General features: G+C 42.4%; 1 protein-coding gene and 2 long non-coding RNA genes across 3 annotated transcripts; 2 read left to right on the top strand and 1 right to left on the bottom strand.

Annotated features, from left to right (window-relative positions):
* The first annotated feature begins 11 nt into the window (after nucleotides 1–11).
* Nucleotides 12–13499, top strand: LOC117775357. Its single transcript, XR_004616254.1, has 2 exons — nucleotides 12–243; nucleotides 13183–13499. It is a non-coding gene; the product is annotated as an uncharacterized LOC117775357 (long non-coding RNA).
* A 1262-nt stretch (nucleotides 13500–14761) lies between these two features.
* six2a (SIX homeobox 2a) lies at nucleotides 14762–18151 on the bottom strand. The gene is made up of 2 exons (XM_034608433.1): nucleotides 17087–18151; nucleotides 14762–15598 (listed from the first exon to the last, which is right to left on the bottom strand). The coding sequence occupies exons 1-2, from the start codon at nucleotides 17644–17646 to the stop codon at nucleotides 15286–15288; spliced, it is 873 nt and encodes a 290-aa protein (XP_034464324.1). The 5' UTR covers nucleotides 17647–18151; the 3' UTR covers nucleotides 14762–15285.
* A 918-nt stretch (nucleotides 18152–19069) lies between these two features.
* LOC117775701 lies at nucleotides 19070–25158 on the top strand. Its single transcript, XR_004616304.1, has 3 exons — nucleotides 19070–19386; nucleotides 23219–23437; nucleotides 24989–25158. It is a non-coding gene; the product is annotated as an uncharacterized LOC117775701 (long non-coding RNA).
* The last annotated feature ends 303 nt before the right edge of the window (nucleotides 25159–25461 follow it).

Here is a 25461-nt window from a genome sequence, read left to right as displayed (position 1 = left end):
TGTGTGTGTGTGTGTGGTGGTCATGGGGGGTGTCAAGAAATACTCCAGTCTAATGCTTATTAGTGTAGACTGCCATTGCACAAACCTCATCTTTTTAAAACAAGCATAACATGAAAGCAACCCAACACTGGCTTACTCAAGCGAACACAACTCCCCCCCCCCATGTTGTGCACGCGCACACAAGAACGCGCACAACCTTGCACGAACAGCGCATATGGAGGCTGAGTGCATGTGTGTGTGTGTGTTGGGGTGGGGGGCTTGGTGCAGGCTGTGATCTCTCGCCTAGTGCACACCGAGTGGACAGAGGGCTGAGCAGCTTAAATAGAGCCCCAGCACCTGTGTTTTCTGCCGCCGTTCTCAGGCCTTCTTATAGCACGGCACGGCACTGCACAGCACTGATATTTGTGTGTGTGTGTGTGTGTGTGAGTGTGTGTGTGAGACCGCGCAGCGAACAAGCAGATATTATGCACACGCCATGTGCCAGGAATAAAAGGGAACGATGAGGGAGTTTATCGTCAGCATTAATCTACAATAAATGATTAAACTGAAATCCCCATATTATGGGTTTACTTACTGCACCTTTTCATACTCCTGTTTTTGTTAAAGATTATTGTTAAACAACTTTAAAAAGCTTTTCATTTGGAATAAGAAATCATATATTTTATGATGGGGGTTATTTGATTGTAGGCTAAAGTATTTCTGAAGCAACGTCCATTTGAAAAAAGAAATAGTAGTATTTTCTTCAGTTATACTCTGCAGCTCATGTTGTAAATAATCTTACACATTTCCACTTTTACTGAATATTTCCACTGGATCAGATGTGTGGTGACTCGCCACCCTTCCACTGCCCCTTTTCTGCTCCCATGAATTGCTGATTGTTCCCCGGTCTGATGCTGAAGGCTATTGTCTGTCAGCTGGAGCCCCAGCCTGCCCTGGTACTGAAAGCACCGGATGAACCTGGACACGGACACCCGGTCCCCCTGTGCCACCTCACACTTACAAACACACGCCCCTCGTCTTTTTCTGTAACCCTGCAGGTTTTTTGGGGGGAAATCATGAAAAATCCAGTTCCATTTACTCCAAGTCAATCGGCCTAAATTCCGCGGAGGCCTTTTGCATTTAAGCCTGTATCATTAAAATAAATAAAAATAAGAAAATAAAAAAAACAGACGGACTGAGTTTGTTTCTCTCAAGATCAAAGTCAAATATGGGCTCTTTTAAAAGCCTTACTTTTACGCCAAAACTAAAGACACGTTAATTTAGGCTAAAGGTGAAATTCAAATGTTATTAGACATTTTAAATATTTATGTATAAATATATATTTGACTATTTTTCTATAAAAGTGCTGTGTTATCTGATATTTGGGGATTTTCTGACAGGAAAACCTCATAATATATTCATACAAGTGTAGTCCGATCAAAGGAGGTTATATTGGTGTAAAATAAAGGTGGAATGTTCTGCATCTTTTCTTGGTCATTTGATAACCGGATTAAATTTCAGACCAATTTACGTCATCTAAGCGTTTGTTTTGTAAAAGAGAAAAAACCGCCATAAATCTAAAATATGCATTGACCTATAAGCATATCTGCAGCATGTATCAGTGATTGGCTTAATAAAAAAGCCTTGGCCTCGGTATAGCTCGCCTGGTGACACGCCTCCTTTTTGTGCCCATGCACTTAACAAAAGGTCAGGGATTGACCGGGGGGGCTGGGTGTCCTTATCAATTTAACCCCCATTTACAAAGCCATAGGATGGATTACCCGGGATGCCAAACTGCCCCAGCTCACAAACAGCTCCGACCAGAGGAAAAGTCCACACTGTGGCGGGGTGGGGGTGCAGCAGCAGCGGGACAGGCAGGTGCAGAGCAGGCCACAGACTCCAGGCTGAGCATGGGGCCAAACGTGTTCCTTGACTGCCATCTCGTGGAATTTAGGTGGAAGAGACACGACCCCAACGCACGTCTTTCAAAACTGCTCCACTCACAGCATATGTTTCTCAAACGACAGGAAAAGAGCAAATCTGTTTGACTTGCAATCCTGTAAATGTTGTTTTTCACGGACAAGTGACAAGACAAGTTTTCCTATACGTTCTTATTCTTTCTGGTAAATATGGGGCTTGGTGTTTGGACAATGTCTGGCTCCTCAACTTGAGCTTCATGCTGTTGGAGCCACCAAAGTGTTCTGTAAGTGGTTGTACCTTCTAGTGAGAGCATGGTCTGACTAGCGTCTGCAGCAGAGAGGCAAACCATCCCATCAGTGCTGCAGCCGAAGCACAGTCTCTTCCTCGTGCTCTAGTTAATGTCAGTGTAGGCACGAAACATACATATACAAGCCTGTACCACGGGGACGACTGCCGGGGCCAGTGAAGACATGCTTCCCTCACACATGCACACAGTGTGTATACACACCGTACAGGGCACATGCATTAAAGTTTCATTGCATGAAAGTCAAATGATGTTGGAACACTGAGCCGGCATCTCCATTTAGTGCTAGATCAAGGATTCAGATGCCAGAGAGTGTAATGGAACCTCTGATCCCTGGTTAATTTTTCAAAACTGATACCCTTAGTTTGACTGAGGCCGCCAAGGAGCCAAGTGACTGTGTGTGTGTGTGTGTGTGTGAGAGAGAGAGAGAGGGATGGTGGTGGCGAGGAGGAGGGGGCATAATGGTGTCCGCTGGAGCACGGCCTTTTAGAGTTTAACTCCCCTTTTGTGGAGAGCAGGGGCAGGGGGGAGGAAGAGGACAGGGAGCAGCCAACGAGAAGGTTTCACTGTAAATGGACAGTAAAACGCTTACGGCAACTGGGCCTGTATCCACCATTAAGTCATGGCAGCCGGAGATGGGTATGACGGCACATTACATGCCATAAGCAATAACTTTTTCATTTCACCCACTTTGTACCCACTCGTATGTCCTAAAACGGTTTCAGCCCGGTTTCAGGTTCACGTGCGTGTATAACTAACCATTACCAGGGGTCAGTGGAGTCGATTGAAAGTTCCACCGGCTCAGCAGTTGGATGGAGATACATCTAACATTCACAGCCTTGTTAGCTAATAGAGCCTGGAGGTGAAAAATGCACTTTGGGAGGAACTAATCGGATCTGTGTATTTTAAAGCCCTGCACATTGTGGCAGTCAAAGGGTCCATAGAATATTAATGCAGGATGAATTGAAAACACACAAACTCAGGGAGGAAACATTCCGTATTCTGCGTTAACATTTCAAAGAACATGTCTTCATATTGTAGGAGAAGCTCAACCATATTCTCCTCATTTGGAATGTTCTATTGTCCACTTCCCTCCTCACGTATTCAGCTCCCTTTATCCAACTGAAAGGTTTTACGTGTCATAGCTGCTCTTGGATGGAGATTAACCATGTGGAAAAAAATGGGAGAAGGTTTAATGAAATTCCTGTTTCAAAATCCACCCTTTGCAATCCATTGTCAATGAGAGCATCTACTTCACAGGTTCATGTAAGATGTAGCCTGCTATTTAATAACTGAGCTCCAGGGGCCCTCGGCTGCAGCCGGCTGTTTTGTCCGACCACTTTTTCTATTTTTAATAGGTTCCTGTACATGAGTCGGTCGTGGAGCATCTTTAAAGCGCCGCTTTCAAAACGGCCCCTGTCCCGAGGTGGCCTCCAAAACACATGCATTATTCAGGCAGGCACCGGCCTTGTCCTCCACACTCCTCGTCACTCGGTCCAGTTCAGCAAGCAGCAGCAGCTGCACAGCTCCCAGAAGAGCCCGGCGAGGAGCAGGAACACACGGCCCGAGTGTTCAGAGCTCAGAGACCAGATGTATGAAGGTGGAGGAGAGAGACGCAGTTACAGGTCAACACATCAACTCTCCCTCACACTGAAGATGTTCTTCTCCAGGTCAAGAACGTTATTTGAAGCCTTTTAGTGAGGTGATGTATTATAAATACTATCAAACACTGTATATCAATTAACTTATATGCATATTTTAGGTGTATAAAGAATATTTGATATAGCCTATTCATATATTATTTTCTACTGCTGTTATAATACGATATCAAGTCTTTGATTTTCTCCTCACTATCTCCTTTTCTCTCTACTTTACACACACACACACACACACACACACACACACACACACACACACACACACACACACACACACACACACACACACACAATTAAATGTGAGCAGTAGGGGAGGAAAGGGAGGGGGCAAAGGGAGGAGAGGCTGAGAACCGTGTAAATGGTCAATTGGTTTAACTCTGTGATGTCTGTTCTCGGTGTGACGATGTCAGTGGGTGATGTGCAAATGTGCGTTCTTTTGATTTGGCTGGTGTAATCCTCTCCAGTGTAACTGGAGGCCTTTAACGTCCTGCTCCTGCAGGAGGAGAGATGAGGGAGATGCTGGATAATGTTTGTTCTGGGATTAACATGTCACTTCCTATCACAGTGTATATGCCGGGTGCGAACACTGTGTGTATGAACGCACACACACTCAGAAACATATATTCATCTGTGTGAGTGGGTACTTGTACTGTATTCGGCTGTCTCATTATGTTACACTGCCATCTAGTGATCACTAAAAACCTCCTTCAGCTGGAAAAAGCTTTTTTTTAAAAACACATCCGCACTAAAATAATTACTAAATTTGGAGGATAGATTTTTCAGGATGGTAATGTTTGTAACTTTTGCAGTATTGAGCAGGTACAGTAATTATTCAGTTATTTTTATGCTGTTAAAGAATAGGAGCAAATAATTAATCGAAATTAAATATTATATTAAATATAGTAATTTGTCCAGTAGCCTAAATATTAATCAGTAGAAATATTTTTAATAGGTTGAATTTGATAATGAATATCCTGCCTTTATATGTGTCTGTAAGGTGCCTTTGACTATTAAGTGAAGCTTCATGACACCAGAGCAAATGAACTCTGAGCTTCTCTGTGCAACTAATCAGGACAACATTTGATCACCGCTGTGCTGTTGAGCAAGGCACTCTCATCTCACATTCTCCAGATTAGCTTCCAAATGGCCACAATTCATGAGGAAATTTGATGATAAATTATGAAGTAAGATGTCATATATAAATAGCCACAGATTGGTCTTTATTATATATATATATTATATATTATAACATCAAATCACTATGTTACCGTGTTTCGTTCCTTGTGGACAAAAACAATTTTAAGGATAAAACACAGATATAAATGACAGAAGCCTGGAATTGTTTTTATCATTTGCAAACAGGAGTCATGCAATAACCAAAAGAAATGTCCTGCTTTAGCCACAAGGGGTCATCATGAGCTCAAGGTTGAACATTTGACTTAATTCACGAATTGATAAAACAGAAGCAAAAACAACCTAAAGGACGAATATCAAAAGAATGCATTACATGAAAAACTATTATACTATATATTCAAATATTTATAGTATACACTCTGCATCTGTACACAGCCGTACTTGTTGTCTATGCAAGCCACCAATGACATTCGTCTTACAGATCCATTCCAGTAGTGTTTGAGTGTCAATTCAAGTGTACACTAAATAACAAATGGTGTATAGAGAAGCTTTAAGGTCACTGACAGATACCCCCCCCCCCTCCTCCTCCTCTACGCCGACCTCTCATTGTGTGGGGAAATTACACCCGTGGCATGTTTTCTGCATTTCTCACTACAAAATTGCTCTGGCTGGAACCCAGCAGCATTTGAAGTGCAGCGGAGGAGCTAATCAAGCAGCAAGTGAGTGTCAACAAAGCAAATAGAGACTTCAAGCAGCTGCTGTGACTGAGGAGATATAACAAGAGGAGGCCACAGCTTGGAAACCAGTCTAGTGTAAGTTATCAGGGAGGAGAAGGCAGATGGAGAAGGAGCTATTTCATTTCTCATGGTGACTCAACTCAATATGAAAACACACATCTGAAGATGAACGTGGATTTGAAAGACATTTATGACATTTGTTCTGACATTGTGACCACAATTAATAATGTATTTACTATCATGTGACCACATCCCTTTCCATCACCTGCACAGGGAAACACTCTATAGTACAATCTGTCTGGGGAAGTAACAACACAGTATTTCTGTTTAATGTTTGTTTTGTGAACAACACTCACTGGGTCGACCTTTATGCAGGCGAGTTAATTAAAAAATGGGTTCACTCTGCATAACCTACTCCATTTGTCTCTGTGTATTAGAATGTGATGAAGGCTGTATGTCTGCAGTTTGTCTTTTTCACTCATGATAAATATAAATATAAAAATATCTTTATATTAGATATAAAATTCAGACAGTTTTTGTCTTTGTATCCTTTTTAAAAGCGCAGACGCTGATTTTTACTTTTGTGTGTTTACGTTCTCGGCACCTGCTGAGGTATCAGAGCCAATCTGTGCCACCTCCTGGTGTTTTGTGTTTCTAAGTGTTATCAGGGTCTCGTCCCCTCCCTGACACGCGTGCAGTTACACTCCCTGATCACTGGGTGAGAGCAGCGTTCAGCTCAAACAGGGCACGTCAGCGCTTTTTTTTTACTCACAACTCTGCTGCCTTCTGATAAATTATGGAGAAAATCCAAATACTGAGCTTTCATCACGTCTGTCCTGAGGTTGCGTTACTCTTTAAACAAATCCACAGCGCGCTGAGTGGAGCGAACACAATGTGGCAGTGTGTGTCCGTACAGTATGTGAGTGGAGAGGTTGGGTTTCATGGGCATCTATATGTCTCAGGTCACTTGATGTTTATTGTTGTCATAGGATCATATAAAACGGTTCATGTTGATCGAGCAGACACATTCATTCACACTCACCCCCCCCACCCCTTCTTAGCCTCCTTTTACAGTTTGGTTGCCATGGTTACAGGCTTCCCATCTCAGGTGCAGGGAATGGACGTCGGAGGCCGCAACAAAACTACCTCTGATTTATTTTTTCTTTTGAGATGACTTTTCCAAAATAACAGAAGATAAAAATAGTTATTTTTGCATAAGACTTATTGGCCTCACTGTTATTGGCCGTCTAACTGTGAGGGGCGTTAATCTACAAAATACTTTCTGCACTATTTATTGCAGCCGGCCTTCAATGCAAAGTTTGTCTCAGTTGTTTTTATTTATTTTTATTTTCAAACATTAAGTCCTCTTTTTTTATTTTTCAGCACAAAGCCAACATCAAATCGTGTGCACACACACTGTGTGCTGAGGCAGCCGTCTGGCAGGTTGAACCCGTTGCTGTGTTTAGCTGGAAACAGATGAAGGAGCGTGCACTGTCAACACTCAGAAAGAGAAACCGAGTGTGCACAATCAACACTTATACTGATTGATCAAAATTAGAGGGAAGGTCTCTTCACCCACTCATGAGCTGGAAGCAGTGGATTAGTGAATGAGTGTCATGACATTTATTCTCCCTAAACCACTATTGCATGTTAAATAAAGTAATGTTAACAGTGTAAAAGGTTCAAGGTGCGTCTTACATTTCTTTCTCTAGTTGTTAGTATTATTACTCTTTACCAGTAGTCACATTCAGGAAACATTTAGAGCAATGAAAATAAAACTAAATCAAGTTTACAAAAGAGCAAAATCGAAAAAATATGTTATAACACAAGTCTAAATGGGACAGAAGTGCTAAACTATGTTATGAAATATCTGCTGGCTGTGTTCACATTGATACTGTGCAGAGTTTATGCAAAAGGGATTAAGATGCCACGTACCCGGAGCTGGAATCAGGCTGGAATACCAACATCTTTCCAGAGAAATATAGGTTTTCTTCTTGAGTTTCAAATTTCACCTCTGATAGAAATGCATTTGTCCTTTCCTTAGAATTCTGAGCACCTCCCTGATGAGCCAGAAGTCATTGTTATAACACGCTGCTCTGTTTCATACAAAAACATATAAACTTTGAAAGGAAACTTAACTTGGTACATTGAAGATTTATTGATTGGATCCATCGGATTTGGTGGAAAAGTGGTTTTCTGTTCCACAGACGCAGAAATATCCATCCTAACAAAAGCATTTCATTCATTAAACGGTGAATATTACAGTCACGGAAGATTAAAAGCAAACCAACCAGAGAAGAAACCACAGAACCCTAAAAAGTTAAAAAAGGAAAAGGTACATTTTTATGTGTGTATGTTCCTGTAGTATCAGATGGTAACAGGAATGGGAGGGTGACTAAACTGATGAATGGACTAGTTTCACGACAAGTTCTCTGGGTGTCACTCTGCGCTGCTAGTTGATATAACATCAAGTAAAAAAAGGGCCAGGTCGGCCCAACGTGAGTTACAGAGCACTATGAAAATCTTGTGCATGATTTAACCTGCCCTTTGGCGTTCGGAGTGAACACCCAGTGAAAGCATAAAGAACGGCGTAGTTAATCTTTACACTGGACAGATTTAATGGAACGGTGTCAGGTGACAATAGCTGGAAAAGCCATTGGAGTGAACCTAATGCGATCAGAATGGCCCGTGTCTGTCTCCCATCTAGGAATTTACAGTAGGGGGAAAAAACACAGGTGATCCTTTCTTAACCCCGAGTGTAACACAAAGACACACACACACACACACACACACACACACACACTCTTGCACACTCTTGCACATGCTCAAACACACACACACACATCAGGCTGCAGCTTTTCCCCTGCACAACCTCCCTCTTCTTCACGTCTTCACATTTAGTATCTATAAGCTGCATGTAAACCTCTGACATCGTGTGATGTACACAAATTAAAGTTTTAATTCGTGCATTTGTCAGCAGCAGTAAAATCTCCCTCTGTGGGCGCCCACAGCCATTTAAGGCTGGTGTGTAAACACAGGACAGTGAACGGCACTGTAGTCAAAAAAAAAAAAAAAGCAGCTGGGATAATATGAAATATGTCTTCAAAGGGGAAATTTTATATTTGCTCATGAATACAGGACATTAAATCACACTCACAACCAGAGTGTAGTTTATTATAAACCTTTTATTTACATATTTATTACAAATGATAAACTTACAGTAAAGTGTTTACTTCTGTCCTTTTGTTGAAATGAAATGTTCAGTGTTTCACTCTATTTGAACTGTTCGTCTCTGTTGACATGTCTCCTCTCGTCTCTGGACGTGGAGACCTTTCACTCGAGCAAAGGGCACCCCCAGTGTGCGTGTGTGTGTCTGTGTGTGTGTGTGTGTGTGTGTGTGTGTGTGTGTGTGTGTGTGTTTTGTAACAGTATGCGTCCAGCACACAGGGAGCGTATTAATGCTCGCACTCCCCCGGCCATCCCTCTTTCTTTCTTTCTCTCTCTCTTTTTTGACCGTAACTCTACACCATGCAACCCCCCCCCCACACACACACCCCTCCTCCCTACTGTTTTATCCTGTTTTATGGGCCACACCTGATACACCAAAAAAAAAAGGGTAATGGCCGAGGAGAGGCTGAAATCAATGTGCTCATCAATAAGCACTTGAATCAAATAGACACTGAGGTTTTATACGTTAAACATGATTGTGTCCCGACAGTAAAATGTTTTTATATATCAAAAATGTAATTATTATATGATTTGTGACAAATTAAAACAAATGACATTTATTTTTGACTAATCCCATGAAGCGTTTTGTTTGTCTCAGTTGATCATGACTGAAACTGTAGACGTGCTTAAAACACAATTTTCTTATTTTCTTATAGTGTTATTAGTGAATTACTGTAAAGTACCTGTCAGTCGGCTGTGGAGGGATTACACATTCCCATTCTGTGTTTGAATTATTGATGTCGAGGCTCGGTCTGGTTTCAACATTTTAATTCTACTCCGGAGTTGGTTTGTGTCTTCGAGTCTTAAACTTTGGTTCTTGGTTTTGAACACGTGCTCAGTTTCATCTGTTCATGTTTGCATGAAAACATTTTCAGCTGGATTTGAATTCATGTCAGATTCAGATCCAGCCCAAGACACTAAATCTTTTGTATATGAATCAAAATGACACTTTTAAATTATTTCTACCAGATAAGTAATTCACATTTTCAATGATTTGTGTCATTAATGCCGAAATGTATTTCTGTCTAATGGAAAAACCAATAAAACAATTACTGTACATGCATTAGGTATAGAAGCTAAACTTTGTGTATTTTACCTGGTGGTGTTTACTGTCCGGCTTCTCCTCCTCCTGGCAATGCAGTTACAGCTCTTACATTGTGTCCTCTCATGGTTTTTACATTACCAAAGAGGAATTTCACTATTAAGCATGTTATTCTCATTCCATGTGACGGTTTGATCTGTGTTGATGAAGAGTCTGCTTCAGACTACAACCAGACGAGAGGAAAGAGTTTGTCCTTCTCACTTAAATGTTAAGTGAAACTGATGCACATTTCAGTTCAGACGCAGAAGAAGAGAATATGGTAAACACATTGAACCAAAGGATTGTTCTGTTGCACATGGAAATATAAATGATTTTTGATGCAAAATCTCAGGAATTCATTTGAAACTGAGACATGCAGATGTTTAAATAAAGTGGAACACACCTTGTTGTGTTGCTTTGGAAGCTCACAGTAAAAAGTGAGTATTTAATGACAGAGGTGATGCAGTGAGTTTGGCAGGGGTTAGGATCTGCAGTCACATTATATATAAGTAAAATTATTCACAACTGTCAAACTAACTCGTCAGCAAAGCACCGAACTCTAGAAACTCAGAAACAATTGTTCTGCACCACCATCCTCACAGTGAACTGGAGCAGTGACTGGGATCTGAGCTCCTTTTTGCCTGTAAAATCATTTGGGTTGACTTCAGAAACACTTCATCTTTAAACCGGCACGACGGTTTCACAAACCAGCCACGACCCAGACGACCTGAGTCCGAGCCTCCGGGTCCTGCCTCGGTTTCCTCGGGCAAAACGGTGAATCTCTTGCAGGTTTTTGAGGCTGCTGCTATAAAGGTTTGACCTCTGACCTCCCTGAAGGGGGTCTAAGTGAAAAGAGAATTTCCCCACTGGGACCAATAATGTGTCACATTATAACTGTTATCGCTGTTGCTGACAGTTCTACTCAATGTGTTAACATCACGTCAGAAGACGTTGCCGGTTTGATGAGTATCTGAAAACACTGTTTCCTATTTCTTATGAGTTCTCTGCATCAAATACATTGAAATCATGAATTGAGACATTTTTCTCAAACTGGAAACATATATTAGAATAATTTATAATCCACTCGGATTCACCGAAAACAATATTGTTGTTATTTCTTACTTTGCATAAATTAAAAAAGTCATTGTGATCACTTGTCTTTGTCATGGTGTCTTTATCATTCTTGCATTTACTCATTTAATACAGTTTATTTGTGCAGTGAGCATCACTGTCAGCCATTGGTGCCCATATAAAAATGTAATATATCATAAAATCATTTATTTCAATCAATTCAAGTCTTAAATTATGGCTGCTTCCTCTCAGCCTTCTGTCCTGTCCTCGGCTCTAACAAACCATTTCCACTGGGATTTGTACAAACACCTTTTCCATTCAAACAGGATTTCAGAGACCCCCCTCCCTCAAAGATCAAAATGTAATCCACCAATTAATTGGCTACTTACAACTGCATGATGCACGTTTCTGTTTTACTGAGGACAACTTTAAATAACCAGGACGATCCATCCTAGATATGACTTTATAAAATCATCTTAATGTCTCCATGCAGCTGTTTAATTATTAATGTGCAAACGACCTGAGAATTAGAAATTATTGCCCTAATTAAAAAACAGAGAAAGAGCGAGAGAGAGCGAGAGAGAGAGAGAGAGTTCTTGGTTTAAATCTTATTAAATATTCAGAGAAATTAATTAAAAATAAATTGCATCTGTCAGATTTAACAAGAAAAATTTGGGAAATCTCTTTCACTATTAAGTGCCACAGAAGTGACGAGACAAAATATTATTGTTATTTAAATAAAAGATGGAAAATAAAATAACGTAGTAACAATGAATAAAAAGCCAAAAACAACAATAAAAGCGGCGATGATCTGCAGCAGACAGGTGGATACACGTAGCTTCTGTATTCATGGAAAATCGTTTCATCGTTTGATGCTTTTAATGCAAATAAATCATTCAATCAATAAACTAAGATCACGAATGTGCATGCGATGCATTTATGGTAAAGCTATAATTTTAATCATAATGAAAACACATATCTCAGGTCAGAACAGCCCAGCTCCTATAAACCTGTTGTTGGTTGAACAGAGTAGAGGATGTGATCTTTACGACGCCAGGACTCCGCTTCTCTCCGGATTTCTTCACAACTCTTGTCCCGAGGCAAAGTGGGATTAACTCCTTTTTTCTAAAAGTCTGAACACTTGACGTTTAATATCCGCAACATCCTCACCTCGTGCTGAACCGACGGGCGATTAAAACGCAGAGTGTGTGCGAGGAACCACGACGTGTTCGCACCTGTCTAACTGTTTATGCTGCGTTCGGAGGCCCATGACTCCAATAAACCAGCCGCCATGGCACAATCTAATCGGCGTTTATAACCGCTGCGCCTTGTTGGGACCTTTTCCTAACACCTTCTGCCCAAACACCGTTTAATCGCCTCCCTTTCCCCTGCGTGCGCACAGATGGCGCGCTCACAATGTGCACGATCCAGGGGTTGTGGTAACAAGGGGAAGTGCGAGGAGACGAGGCTCTGAGCTGTTTCTGGTGCGGAAACCAACTCTTTTCACCAGCTGCGGATATAAAGCCCGAGACTCCTTAATTACAAAGCGTCCATGCGCTACGTGCGTAATTGACCTTCAATGCGTCAGGAGCTTAAACAACAAGGTGCGACGGATCCTCTCGCGTTGACAATCAGGAGCGAGACGGTTCACACACCCCCAGTGTGGACTTTTCATATTTACTCTCCCATTAGAGCCGCCTGATCGCGTTAGATTAATTTATTACTGGGACACAATATCCCATCAGCGTTGTTTTTACGCGTAAAAGAAAAAAAAAGTCCTCCACCCATTTGGATGAGAAAACACCGTCCAGTGAAGTGAAGCGCTGTAACGACATATAGGCCCATATCAGAGGTCTCCATTACTGTAAATTATGGGTTATAATTGTGCGTATTTGCTTTTTTCTCTAAAAAATCAGGTTGTACTAAACATCAGCTGTGAAATGAATGAACTGCACAAGAGTAAAAACGGAAGTGCGGAACAAAATAGTTCCTGATAAGAAGATACCGCAGAGTAAAAGCGCACAGTCCCACCTGGCCCTGTGGCCTTTGAGAGGGAGGTACAGGTGGGAGGTGTGTGTGTGTGTGTGTGTGTGTGTGGTTGTGTGTGTTTGTGTGTGGAGCTTTTTTCTGTCCTTGTCAAACTCTACGACACTTTCGTTCTCCTCAGCCGAGCGCACAGAGATAAAGAGTCATCACCTCAACATCAGAGTCAGAAACACTCGCATGAATGTGAGCCACTCTTCTGCCTGTGATGGCCACACGCTCCACGCGCTTCACTCTCTTGACTTGTGTTGTTCTTACAAAGTGAGTGTCGACATTTTTCTTTTTTTCCCCTCCCTCGATGAGGACCTAGCTGAACTTTGACCTTTAGCCACAATCATCACTTCCCTATATGTCTATAAATAAAATGAAATCCAGAAACACAACATTTAAACGAGACCACATACTAATAGGCTATGAAAGTAGATTCCTTACATTTTAAAAAGGTCCTAATTACTGCAACATATTTACTTCTTGCGTTTCCATTTTAACTACAAGAGCCAAGGACGCAGGGCTGCAAACGACTCGTGGGGGGACGAGGGGAAACAGATAGTTATCCTGCTTCACGACCTCACTTGCAGCATTTATGATTAGACTGCAGATAATCCCGGGATACGGAGCCGTGCACGCCGGCAGTCTGCACACACATAAAGCACAATATCCCCTTTCTTAGCTGGCACACGTGTCAAAGGCGAAGAGCTCCTGAGTTTTTTTTTTTTTTCCTAATGCACATATACACATTTCCCTGTAAAGCAACTGGTGGTTCAATGCACAATCAGAAGCCAGAGGAGAATCAGCCACAGCTCAGAACTATCGTGAAAATGAAATTATATTAAAAGGTACTAGTTATTTAAAGTAAAGTAAAATTACAAGTGCAAAGGAATATATTTGAAAATGCACACACATCATCCAGTAAACACCCCCCCTGTCATTCTGTAAAGATTATTTTTGCCTGCAGCTGATGTGACAAAATAAGGAATATTTGCTTTGTCTGAATATTATTTTGAAATGCCACCTATTGACTTGAATGATTTAAAAATATATAATAGGCAACATAAATATAGAAAGTGACAAATATGTGTCATGAATCATCCAGAACCAAAAGAAACCCTCGATCTTAATCTTTTTTTATTGTAAAGGGTAGATATGAAACTATATGCTGAATCGTTTTTATGTTTTCATCATTTATCGCAAACTTTACATGCAGTCTCTTTCCAAAAATGAAAAAATGCAAATAATAATAATAATAATAATAATAATAATAATAATAATATCAAGAGATTAAGATATTGCATCTTATCACGGCTCTTAAAAGACACTTGAGATATCATACTCCATAACATCCCCCCCCCCCCCTCCCATCCCCATTCCACCCATTCAAAAATAAAAGGTTTCATGGCTCTGTGTAAACAAAACACAAAAAATAAAAAAGCGATGGGTACCTTAACTCTGTGCCTGTAGAGTCTGTGGATTCATCTAAACCCCTAAAATAAACAACGGTAATAATAATAACAAAGAATTAAGACATTTTATTGTTATTGTTTTCAACAGTATAACATGTTGCGTTATTATTATTATTACATTCCGGGTAAAATACTTTTTTCTTTTTCTTCTTTCTTTCTTGACTTTTTTTATTTGTATATTTCCTTTTTTTGTGTTTTTTTTAAATTTATTTTTTACCTAAAACGACCTTAGTTCCACTTCGTCTTGTGTCTGCACCACCACTCGTCTTATAACAAGTCACATGATCTCAAATAAATTCATCTTTGGAGAAAATGTGCCAATGCAAGTGAAAACATGGCGATTGTTATTTATTAATTCTGAAGACTTTTATTTAAGTGCTCTGCTCTGACACTTGTTTCTGGAAAAATCCTTGAAACAAGCAGAAGTTTAAATTTAGGGGATAAACGGAGGCTCTGCTCCCACTGGCAGATATTCCCCCCCACTTGTATAAAAAACGAGTTTAACTGTAGAAAATGAGACTACATGACTTGTTACGGTGGCTGGATTCACCACCGTACCTTTCCGCAAGTGGTTGAAGCTCGTCTTACGCCACCTTCAAGGCTGAATTACTTTTCCAAAAAGAACGGGGGAAAAAAAAAAGGTCTGGAGTTTATTCAAGTGCGGGGGGTTTTAAGAGCCAAGGTCCACTAGATTAGAAGACATAGAGTTCAGTATGGTGTCGTGGTGCATGGAGTGGTGATGGTGCACCGAGTCCACGCCGCTCGGTACCGGGATGGCGCTGGGTCCCGGCGGCGGCGCGAGGCCGTGCAAGGACTGTAAACCGGTGTTCGAGCTGAGGAGCAGGCCCGGGCTGTGAGACGTGTGGTCCGGCGTCCCCGATGGTGTTTTATCGTCGTCCGAGCTCCCCAATAGAGTCTTATTTCCATTCATGGAGGAAGTCAATGGGTTGTGACTATTGCCGTTGGAGTTCTCGTTGTTTTCTCTGCGAGTAGAAAATAAAAAATACACATGTACATTAGTCTGGTGCGAATGGGAGCAGACAAACTCCTGGAACATGTCAGGCAGCAGGAAACTGAGCAGGAGACGACTTTTTAAAATTATAGTCATGACTTAAGTGAATGAAATAAACTAGACAATTTACATGCAAATTAAATAAAAAATTGTAAGTAAACTAATTGAACACAAGCCATAATTCTTAAAATACACACACACACACACACACACACACACACACACACACACACACACACACACACACACACACACACACACACACACAGCAAAAATACTCTTCTGCATGCCCCTTTACGCACGGGGATTTTAATTAGGTTACCATATGAAGAGCAGCCATAATACGCGTAAAAGTACCACAAACGCTCAGTCTAATGATTTATCAACTTTCATACCCTCATGTTTCAAGGTGCTATCAATTAGTCATTTGAATAACTAGAGGCCATCGCTCAGTTCACTGCAGCAGCACAGAGTTACAGTAAATGTCTAGATAAGTGTGACCGAAAACAATAAATCTGTTTATGCTGTAAAAAGCTGCGTTCGAGTTGGTGTTTGCAGCAAATTAATTAATCCAGCGTGACCTCTGACGCCGACACTGGCTCGGCCTCTCTGACGTCTGAATAAATGACAGGCCTAATTGTTGCTAAACGCGTGCATGTTGCATGTGTTCCCAGTGGCGAGTAAGGCTTCCCTCAGTGGGAAGACATGATTTACGCGGAGCTTTCAGCCCGAATTAGTGGCCAGAGGGTGAAAGGAGACACCGAGGCAGCGAGCACCTGACTGGAACACGTCTCCCAGACCTCTCTGCGCCTCACCTGTGTAATTTACTAAACTTTGAAATGTACAAACGACTCAAAATTAAATGTCAACCGGGGGTACGTTTAGCTCTCCACATCAACTTCACCGCAAAACAACTTATAAACGTGCTCTGAGATGTTTCCTCACTTTTCTACCCTGTGTTCTCTCCAGTATCAGGAAGCTTAAAAGTAGTTTTTCCTCTGATCTTGACGTGAAAGTCCTCTCATAATAAGTGTGATTACCAAAACATAAAAGTCAGGTAAATGCAGCTTTTATAGCCTTGTAATTTGCCTCACAACCACCCTTTAATTCTTTTAAATGTCTTTTGCATTTCAACTTTTACGCACGGCCTGCACAATAATCACAAACACATAAAAGTTTATAGAACTTTAAAGTATAAAAGATATTCTAGCTTATGATAAAAATGTCTTCAACTAGATACAAATACGTGCACAGAACTGGTGTTATTATTAAATTTGTGAAAATATCTTAATATAATAAATTGGTATATTTGTAAATAAAAACTTTTGCAGTTGTAACAGTGGTTGTTTTTATTTAAAGTATGACTCTTGGCTTTTTTTTTTTAGCTTGAAGTCAGAATAACAAAAAGAACTTGGTAAACAAAGTCTGAGAAAAGTTTGAAGTGTTCCTCTTATCCTACCTTTCCTTCGCCTCCGCCGCTCGGTCCCTCTGTCGTCGGTTTTTGAACCAGTTGCTGACCTGCGTCGTGGTGAGTCCCGTGCCCTCGGCCAGCTCCCTCTTCTCCCGCGGAGACGGATACGGGTTGTGGGTGTACCACTCCCGCAGGACGCTCCGGCTCTTCTCCTTGAAGCAGTAGCTCGTCTCCTCTCCGTCCCAGATGGAGCGGGGCAGCGGGAACTTTCTCCGGACGCGGTACTTCCCCACGGCGCCGAGCGGGCGGCCTCTCAGCTTCTCCGCCTCGATGTAGTGCGCCTTGAGCCACAGCTGCTGCAGCTTCGGGTGGTTGTGAGGCGAAAACTGGTGGCTCTCCAAGATCTTGTACAGCTCTCGGAAGTTCCCCCGGTGGAAGGCGACCACGGCTTTCGCCTTAAGCACGCTCTCATTTTTGTGGAGGTGCTCGCACGCCGGGAGGGACCAGAGGAAGCGTCCCAGCCGCTCGATGTTCCCCCCTTGCTGGAGGACTTCGCACACACACGCCACTTGCTCCTGCGTAAACCCAAACGTCGGGAGCATGGACATGGCGACAACGTAAACCAAAGCAGATTAGATTGTGCCTTGCTTCCACGTCTCCCTCCTCAGTCTCACATTAAATCAAAACGCGTTAAGTCCATAAGCGACAAAAGGTTCCCCCAAAAAGAAGAGCCGCCGAAAACCTTCAAGTGCCCAGGGACAGGTAGTATCCAGCTGCGTGCTGAGGAACAAACTCAAGTCCATTCAGCCGTGCAGAACCCCGGGCGACGACTCCTCAGAAAGCTGGTGAGAAAGAGAGAAAGTTGCGACTCCTTCCACCGTCCTCCTCCACCTTTTCTACGCCGTTTCAAAATCACCTACTCCCGGAGACCGGGCTCGCTGGCTCGTTTTAATAATATTATTCTAAGCTGGCAAGACAAGCGATTATGTGAACTCTGATTGGTCGGTTATTTGACCCGGGGATGGTGAGGATAAGACAATAGCCTTAGTCAAATTATTTGCCATGGTTACGCTGTCACTCAAAGTAACCTGATATGCTTTGAGGTGGCTCCCTGGCAAAGTCAACCCAATTGTTCCCCTCACGAGCGGCCCGCCTACCAATAGAAATATTGCTCAGATTTTTCTTCTAAAACAGTTTTTCTCTCCCCCCACCCACCCCACCTCCACGTTGACAGACACCTCGGGCAGCCAAAGAGCGCAGAGCTGGGGGGAGTGTGCGGAGGGAGAGCGGCGCTGATCCCGCAGCCGGGGGAAGGATGGCGCCAGAGCGCACAGAGACCTGCGGCTGCTGTGCGTCCTCACGCCGCTGGCAGCTCTCGCACAGCCGATCAATCAACGCCTGCAACTTTTAAAGTTAGTTACGTTCATAGCTGGAGTGACTGTAAACTGCTGACATGTGAGTGTTGCAGCTTCCACAGAAAAAAAAGTTTGGCAAAAACACCAGAGCTGCTTTCGATCTTTGCCTCGACGCACGAATTAAAAATAAACAAACAAAAATTATGCAAATTCTGCAGGAGAGGCCAGCGATTTGTATTTTCTCACCTCAAACTTATTTAGAGAAACTTTATTTGCCTTCGCGTTAAGTTAAATCTGTAACAGTCTTTTGTAAATAGGACATTTTTTCAAGTTTTCAGCGGTGGATCAATGAAGATACATCGTATTTTATTTTGAGTGATTAGAAACAGGGAATAGCTTCACACACATTATTAAAATACACTTCATGTCACTAAATGGGACCAACACTATATAATTTCTATGTACAGATATGATTGTGCGATATATTATTCACACATGATCTTAAATTACATCTGTTGACTGGAGTATATTAACGATTAGATCACTTAATCTGGTATAAATATACATTTTCAGTATTATGTAGATATGTTGATCTGCAGTTGATTATAACAGGCTACTGCCGTGGGGACGCTTATTATCTCATGCATGTGACAACAAACACGATGATGAACATCTGAGGAGTGAGCCAGTGGCTGCAGGAGCGCGCAGAATGGCAAACAATCTTAAGGTGTGCCACCGGACTAATGGTGAAATCAGGAGTTGGTGCGCGCTGCAGGAGTTTGTTGGACTGAGCGCGCAGGAGGAGCGCGCAGTGTGCGAGCGACGGGGGGAAGAAGGAACGCGGCACCCGAGCACATCACCGGCGGTGGGACCAGCAAATTTCCGTTTGCATTTAAGTCATCGGGGCTGACGCGCTTTTGGAGGAAGATGAAGTCAGAGAGCATCAGAAATCACACGCTGGATTAGAGGAGAAGATTCGAAGACGAGCTCTGGGTAATTATTTCAATCTGATGGTTGTGAGGATTTGGGGGGGGGGGGGGGGAATATGGATCAGAGGAGGATTTACTTGTTGAATGGATGAGTTTTGCTCTCCACACTGCAGCAGGTATTAGACGGTGCCGGTGCTGTGGTCAGGTATATGTGTGGAGTGTTTGGGGCCAGAGATTGACCAGCTGGTAGATTTATATCACCTACACCATGGGACCTGTTCATTAGAGATGCGATTGTCTGTGTACACCCACACCACTACACACACACACACACACACACACACACACACACACACACACACACACACACACACACACACACACACACACACACACACACACACCACTGACAGACCTGTTTCAGCTCTGGACACAAAAAGTTCAAGCAGAATCCGTCACATAGAAAATGAACAGTGTGAAAAAATCATTCATCATCAAATCATTATTATTATTATGCTTATTATTATAATTGTTATTATTATTATTGTGCGTAATTTGACACCTATACATGCACACAAACCTTAATTTAATATTTAGAAGATAATAAGTTGTAAATAAACATCATCAGTACAAGTTGCAGGTTGGTGCAGCCTCAGACCTCAGGGGCGTTTAAAGACTTTGAGTTTAATCAAAGTTTCTCCTCAGTCATTTGTCAGAGCTCCGCCGCTGCTCGGGCCTGACGAGGAGCAGCAGACATTTCATCCGAGCTGCGGCTGTTTTGCTCTGAATTATCAGTGTAATTATGAAGTGAGTTTATCACAGGGAGACGAGGAGCGGTGTAAGTGGAGCCTGATCCCTGTTTCCGTGTTGTGTTCCCCCCTCGGTTTAATAAATTGACTTGGGTTTCGCCCGAAGCGCAGTTCTCACAGTGTTACGGCATTAGACTGACTGATGCTAATCGTCCGGGGACCCGGGGCTCGGCGGAAATTGATAGTGAGGAAAACAAGGCAGCGATTTTTACCTTATATTACATTTACAGTTCACATATATAATATTCAAACGGAAAAGAAAGCAGAGAAAACAAAAATAATAACAAAATTAATAACAAAAGAATAATAATTATATAATGTACAGATGTGCAAGCGCAATATTGAAAATATGAGCAGTCTGTCAACACAGTTTGACAGATGTGACATTTAAAACTGATTTAAAAAAAAAAAAAAGGTATCACCTCCATCTAACACAAACACCTGAAGGCCTCGTCACTGAGCCCAGGAACACAGACTCCCTCCGGGGAGCTGAGGTGCTGCCTCACACAGGATCGTGTATTCTCCACACAGGTTATTTATCGTCTCATTAGGTTTCACATCCAAAGCCACTCGGGGATAGGTGCTGTAAAATCTGTCAGTGCTGAACATTTCTGAGGCTCTTATTTTGTAGCAAACGTGTTGCCATAAATTAATTATTTAGCTTTTTATTTATTAAGATCTGCTTTGACTCCTGCTGTGTGTCCTGTGCCAGGGACGTGCGCAGACATTTAGAGGGGCCACTGCTCTAATCTGAAAAAAAAGGAACACCCCCCCACCAACCCCCAGTTTAGGCATTAGTGCAGATGTGTATCCTGTAAACTAGTTTAAGCAGCACTATGATTTTGCGCCTTGAGCTTAACACTGTCATCTTATCTGCAATAAATAAACTCTTAATAAATAAATTCAGAGTTGACATTGGGTACATCATGTAAAGCAAAAAATAAATAAATTGTGACTTACATGCTAAGAAGCATAGAGGGCATCGCTTTGCATAATTTTCTTACAACTTTCCTGACTGGATGATGCTGGGGGGGGGCTCAGTGAAAGAGGGCAAACTGGCATAAAGAACTGGTCCCCCCCCCCCCCTTGTCTCACTCTGTCCTGAGTCAGTTTGGTTATTTTGTGATGTGATGGGTGCAGAAGGAACCAAAAGAGGGTTCGGTGCCTGAGAAGGAGATTCAGATGAGGCCAATAGGGCTCTAATATTATTCTGATGTGATGATGCATATGAGCATGGATAGAAAAAGGCGTTAATAGTGTAGGTATACCAGGTATGAAATGTAGGTATAACAGGAATTCAGCCCTGAAGGATAAAATCAAAGGAGATGAATACTGAAAGGTAAAGTCTGGTTCAGTCTGGGGTTTGTTTTTTTAATAATAAAAAGTTTGAGGTAATCCCTGTCCTCTCCCACACATGATGTTGTCAAGTCATGGATCAATATCTGTTCTCTCCCCTGGATAAACTTGACTTTTCTAAATATTTGATAAACTGGATTGAAACAAAGCAGATACACGGAGCGATTAAAATGTGAATGTAAAGACATCTTCATTGCATCTGGGCTCTTAATGGTCTGATCTGCTGAGGGTGTGCCCCGGCAGTGACGGAGCAGATCAGGGTCCAGCGTCAGGCCCTTGACAGTGTTTGTAAACGACTTGTTTCCCCCGATCAGTTTGATCAGAAGGCTCTGGTTCTCAAACTGTGATTATTACGCCCGCTGATGAATGGAGATCACGTTTCCTCTAATAGCCAACCCCCCTATTTTCACAACCTCCCACCGCTCACCTCGGCCACTCTCCACCACGACCTCCTCTAATTGAGCTGATGATTGCAAGATGTGTGTTGTTGCAGAGCCAATACGTGTTGGGGTAGGGGGCGTGCATGTGAGGAGGGTACGTGGCTTTTATCCTGTGAGGCTGCTACATGCACCGACCTGAGACAAGCGCAACAAGGGGTTGATGAGTAACATTCTTCCAGACGGACATGGGCAGAGAGGGAGAAATTATTAAAGCCAGAACCTCTGTGTCTATATCGGTTAAGGGGATATGAATGAGGGTCTATCCAATAATTGGTTGTTTACATCTATCTTGTTACCCCAGAGGCCGGGGCTATCCTGCGGAGCGAGGAGGAGATTTCACTAAACTGCACAGGCAGGCAGCAGGGGGGGTGGGAATGGAGGGCCATGGCAGGGGGACGTCTGTGGGTGGGTGGGTGTGTGTAGGTGGAGGTCTCGTCTTGATTTCCACAAGGCTCTGACCGGTCGGCAGGTTCATCAGATTGGATGGTTTTCATTTCAGGCCCAGTGGAGAATATATGGGCCTGCACAGAACGCAGCGAGAGGTGAGAGACACCTCGAGCTGACGATCATCACGGGGCAAATAACAGCCTCGGTATTGAGTTTGGTCTCGTAATGTTAAAGTGACATTTCAGTGTGAATGAACTAGCATCTAAATTCAAGATTTCTGCTAATATGAAGTGCTGAAGTGCTGATCTGATGCACAAAGACTTGATATGAGATTTTATTTTTATTTATATTCAAGCAAATTTGTAGGAAAAACAATGTCAGCAAAATTCTAACGATAGTGTCTCCTGAAACCAAGATAAATTCATGCTTAGATTAATATAAGAAAACTGGATTATCATCTGCCAATGAAACATCTGTAGAATAAGGTAATTAAAGGGTTTGTTTTCAAAATGAGTTTTGGTGCATTTTTCATCCAAATTATTATGATCTGATCTTTTACTGGAGGGAAGACAACTAATTAAAAGTCATATACGACACGGTCTGTGTTCAAATGCAGTTACATCTATTACCCAGTGTTAAAAAACAACCAACAATCCTCCGCCCACCCACCAACACCACGCTGCTGTGGAAGAAACCGGCCTGAACGTGGGAGCAAACAGCAACAAGTGTCTGTTTTTGCTACAAGGCTGATCATTGGACCTAATGAGTGTGTGTGAGTGTGTGTGAGAGACAGAGAGAGAGTGAGGGAGAGAGCGAGAGAGAGAGAGAGAGAGAGAGAGTGTGGCTTGCTGCTGGGGTTAATTTATTCGATCAATCACTCCATTTGATTCCTGTTTATTTTCAGGAGTCACACGGTCATTTCAGCCGCACACTGAGCCCTTTATGCGCTGCCAAGGCGTTTCCCTCTCAGCCACTGAGACTGTATACTGGAGCATGCGTTCGGCTACAATTTGCAGGAGGAGAGCGGTTCCAGCACTTCTCTGATATTTCACGGCTCCTAACCTTAATGGTGAAATCCCCTCAGACCTGTCTCTCGTCAAACCTGCAGCGAGCAGACACGCAGGTAAATGAGCTTCACACATTCAATGAATTATGTCAATGCTGTGGGCTGGTTCTAAACGACTGCAAACACACTCCAGCGAGGAATTATGTATTATTATCCTGGACAATTTGGCAAATGGTGCACGGCGGAGAGTGTGCAGCCTCTGCATGCAATGCGTTCTCTATAGAGACATATGGCCTGTATGCTGTTCGTGCTTAAAAAGCAGATTTTTTGCCAAAACCAGTTAGACCTGCAAATATAGCATTTAATACTCTCTACTTTACATTTAATCGGAGTAACACATTCACGACCATATTCAAACTCACACAGGTTCTTTAGATTCTCATGTGAAGTTGAATCCATTTTTAAAGCTGAATATTGATCACAAAAACTAGCCCAAACTCAACCTGCTCCTTTTGTGTAGTTCATGAAGGCAAACGACTAAGACACCACCATGGGACCAATATATAGGATCAGATAAACCAAAGCCTGTCCTGCATCCAAGTGGACAGAAGCCTGGGGACATATAATTGGATGATGATAACCAATCGCTTCTGATCATGTAACATTTGAAATAGCAAATAAATGACGCTTTTGGCCAGAAACATGAGGAAAAAGTTTGCCCCACCCCTAAAACAAACAGAAAGAGGACTTGACTATGATACCACAATGTTATTTCAGTGTGAATAAGGCCAAAGCTCGGAGCAGAACATATTTTGGAAACTGGTTTTACAAAAAAAAAGAAGAAAGAAAGTGAGAGGGAGCACGGAGACACACAACAACAACATGTCGAAATATACCCGCAGAGCACTGAGCAGTTTAACACGCCGTCCGCTTGTTAGGTTATTTTCTCTCAACATGGCTCGGATAGCCAGAAAATGTGTGAATACTTAAGGCAACCAGGGGATTTGAGTATCCCGTGTGAATCTTATACATGTTACAGTGTACAGTATACCTTTACATACACTGCACAAGCTTCTCAGCGAAAGCAAACGTCTGCAGCAGCAGCGCTTAATGCTTTTCCCTCATGCAACATTCTTTCTTTTTTTTTTTTTTTTTTACAGTGCTGGAACTCATATATCAGGAAAGAATTTATTAAGAGCGACCCGCTGTAATTAGCAATGTGCTAATGCTTGAATCTGTATCCATCCCTGTATGCAGCGTTTTTACAACGTATGGTGGTTTCACTTGAAACACGGTGTTGACCTCGTGTCACCGGCCATATGGGCAGTAAATAGTTCCACGATAGAGTCAGTGGCTGTGCCCGATACTGTACCAGAGGGAAGCTTCTACCGTACAGCATGCTGCATGGTGTTATTATGGTATGGAGATGATTGACAGTGGCGTTTGGATACTGTGATTGGTGCTTTGGTTTGCTTTTGTGTGAATGGGTTGAAAAGGGCTCAATAAAAGCTGCTATAACTTTTAATGCCCATATTAAAATAATTTCTGCACTATGCTTTTATTATGACTCGTAACAGTGATTGTAATTGCTGCCACGCAGGAGCTTGAGTTCTTACAACAATGTCATTTGTTTTATACCAGCGTTAATGACCAATGTAATCCCTGCAGATTCATTGGAAACACAACCCTACATCTCACCTACATACGCCATCTGCACTGGTTCCGCTGCAGTTTCAGCTTTCACTCTAGTAAAAACTACAGCCTTGTCGAAGTCATCATGATACATCATCAGGGAACCAGGACAATTCACTGTCACTTACCCTGAGATATCTGTCCTGCTTGTTGCATTATAGAGGACGAGCCAAAAGGTTGAAAACATGCTGACAGATCAAGATCACCTTCCCTACAGCCTCTCCATTAATGTGGCTAATGATTCAAATCAGAACCATGCACATAAACACACACGGGCGACTGATCCAATAAGTAATTTAGACAGGGGGCTGATTCATGGTGTCATCACAGCACAGACCACCCCCAACAGAGCAGCGTGTCCTTCTGATCACTTCCTGTTGGCGGTGCCGCCTCGTCTTTACAGCAGGACTCTGAATTTGTACGTGTTCGGTGTATTAGCTATATTCAGG

Source organism: Hippoglossus hippoglossus, chromosome 15 (assembly GCF_009819705.1).
Source record: "Hippoglossus hippoglossus isolate fHipHip1 chromosome 15, fHipHip1.pri, whole genome shotgun sequence".
Lineage (NCBI taxonomy): Eukaryota > Metazoa > Chordata > Actinopteri > Pleuronectiformes > Pleuronectidae > Hippoglossus > Hippoglossus hippoglossus.
This window is presented reverse-complemented; position numbering and strand designations above follow the sequence as displayed.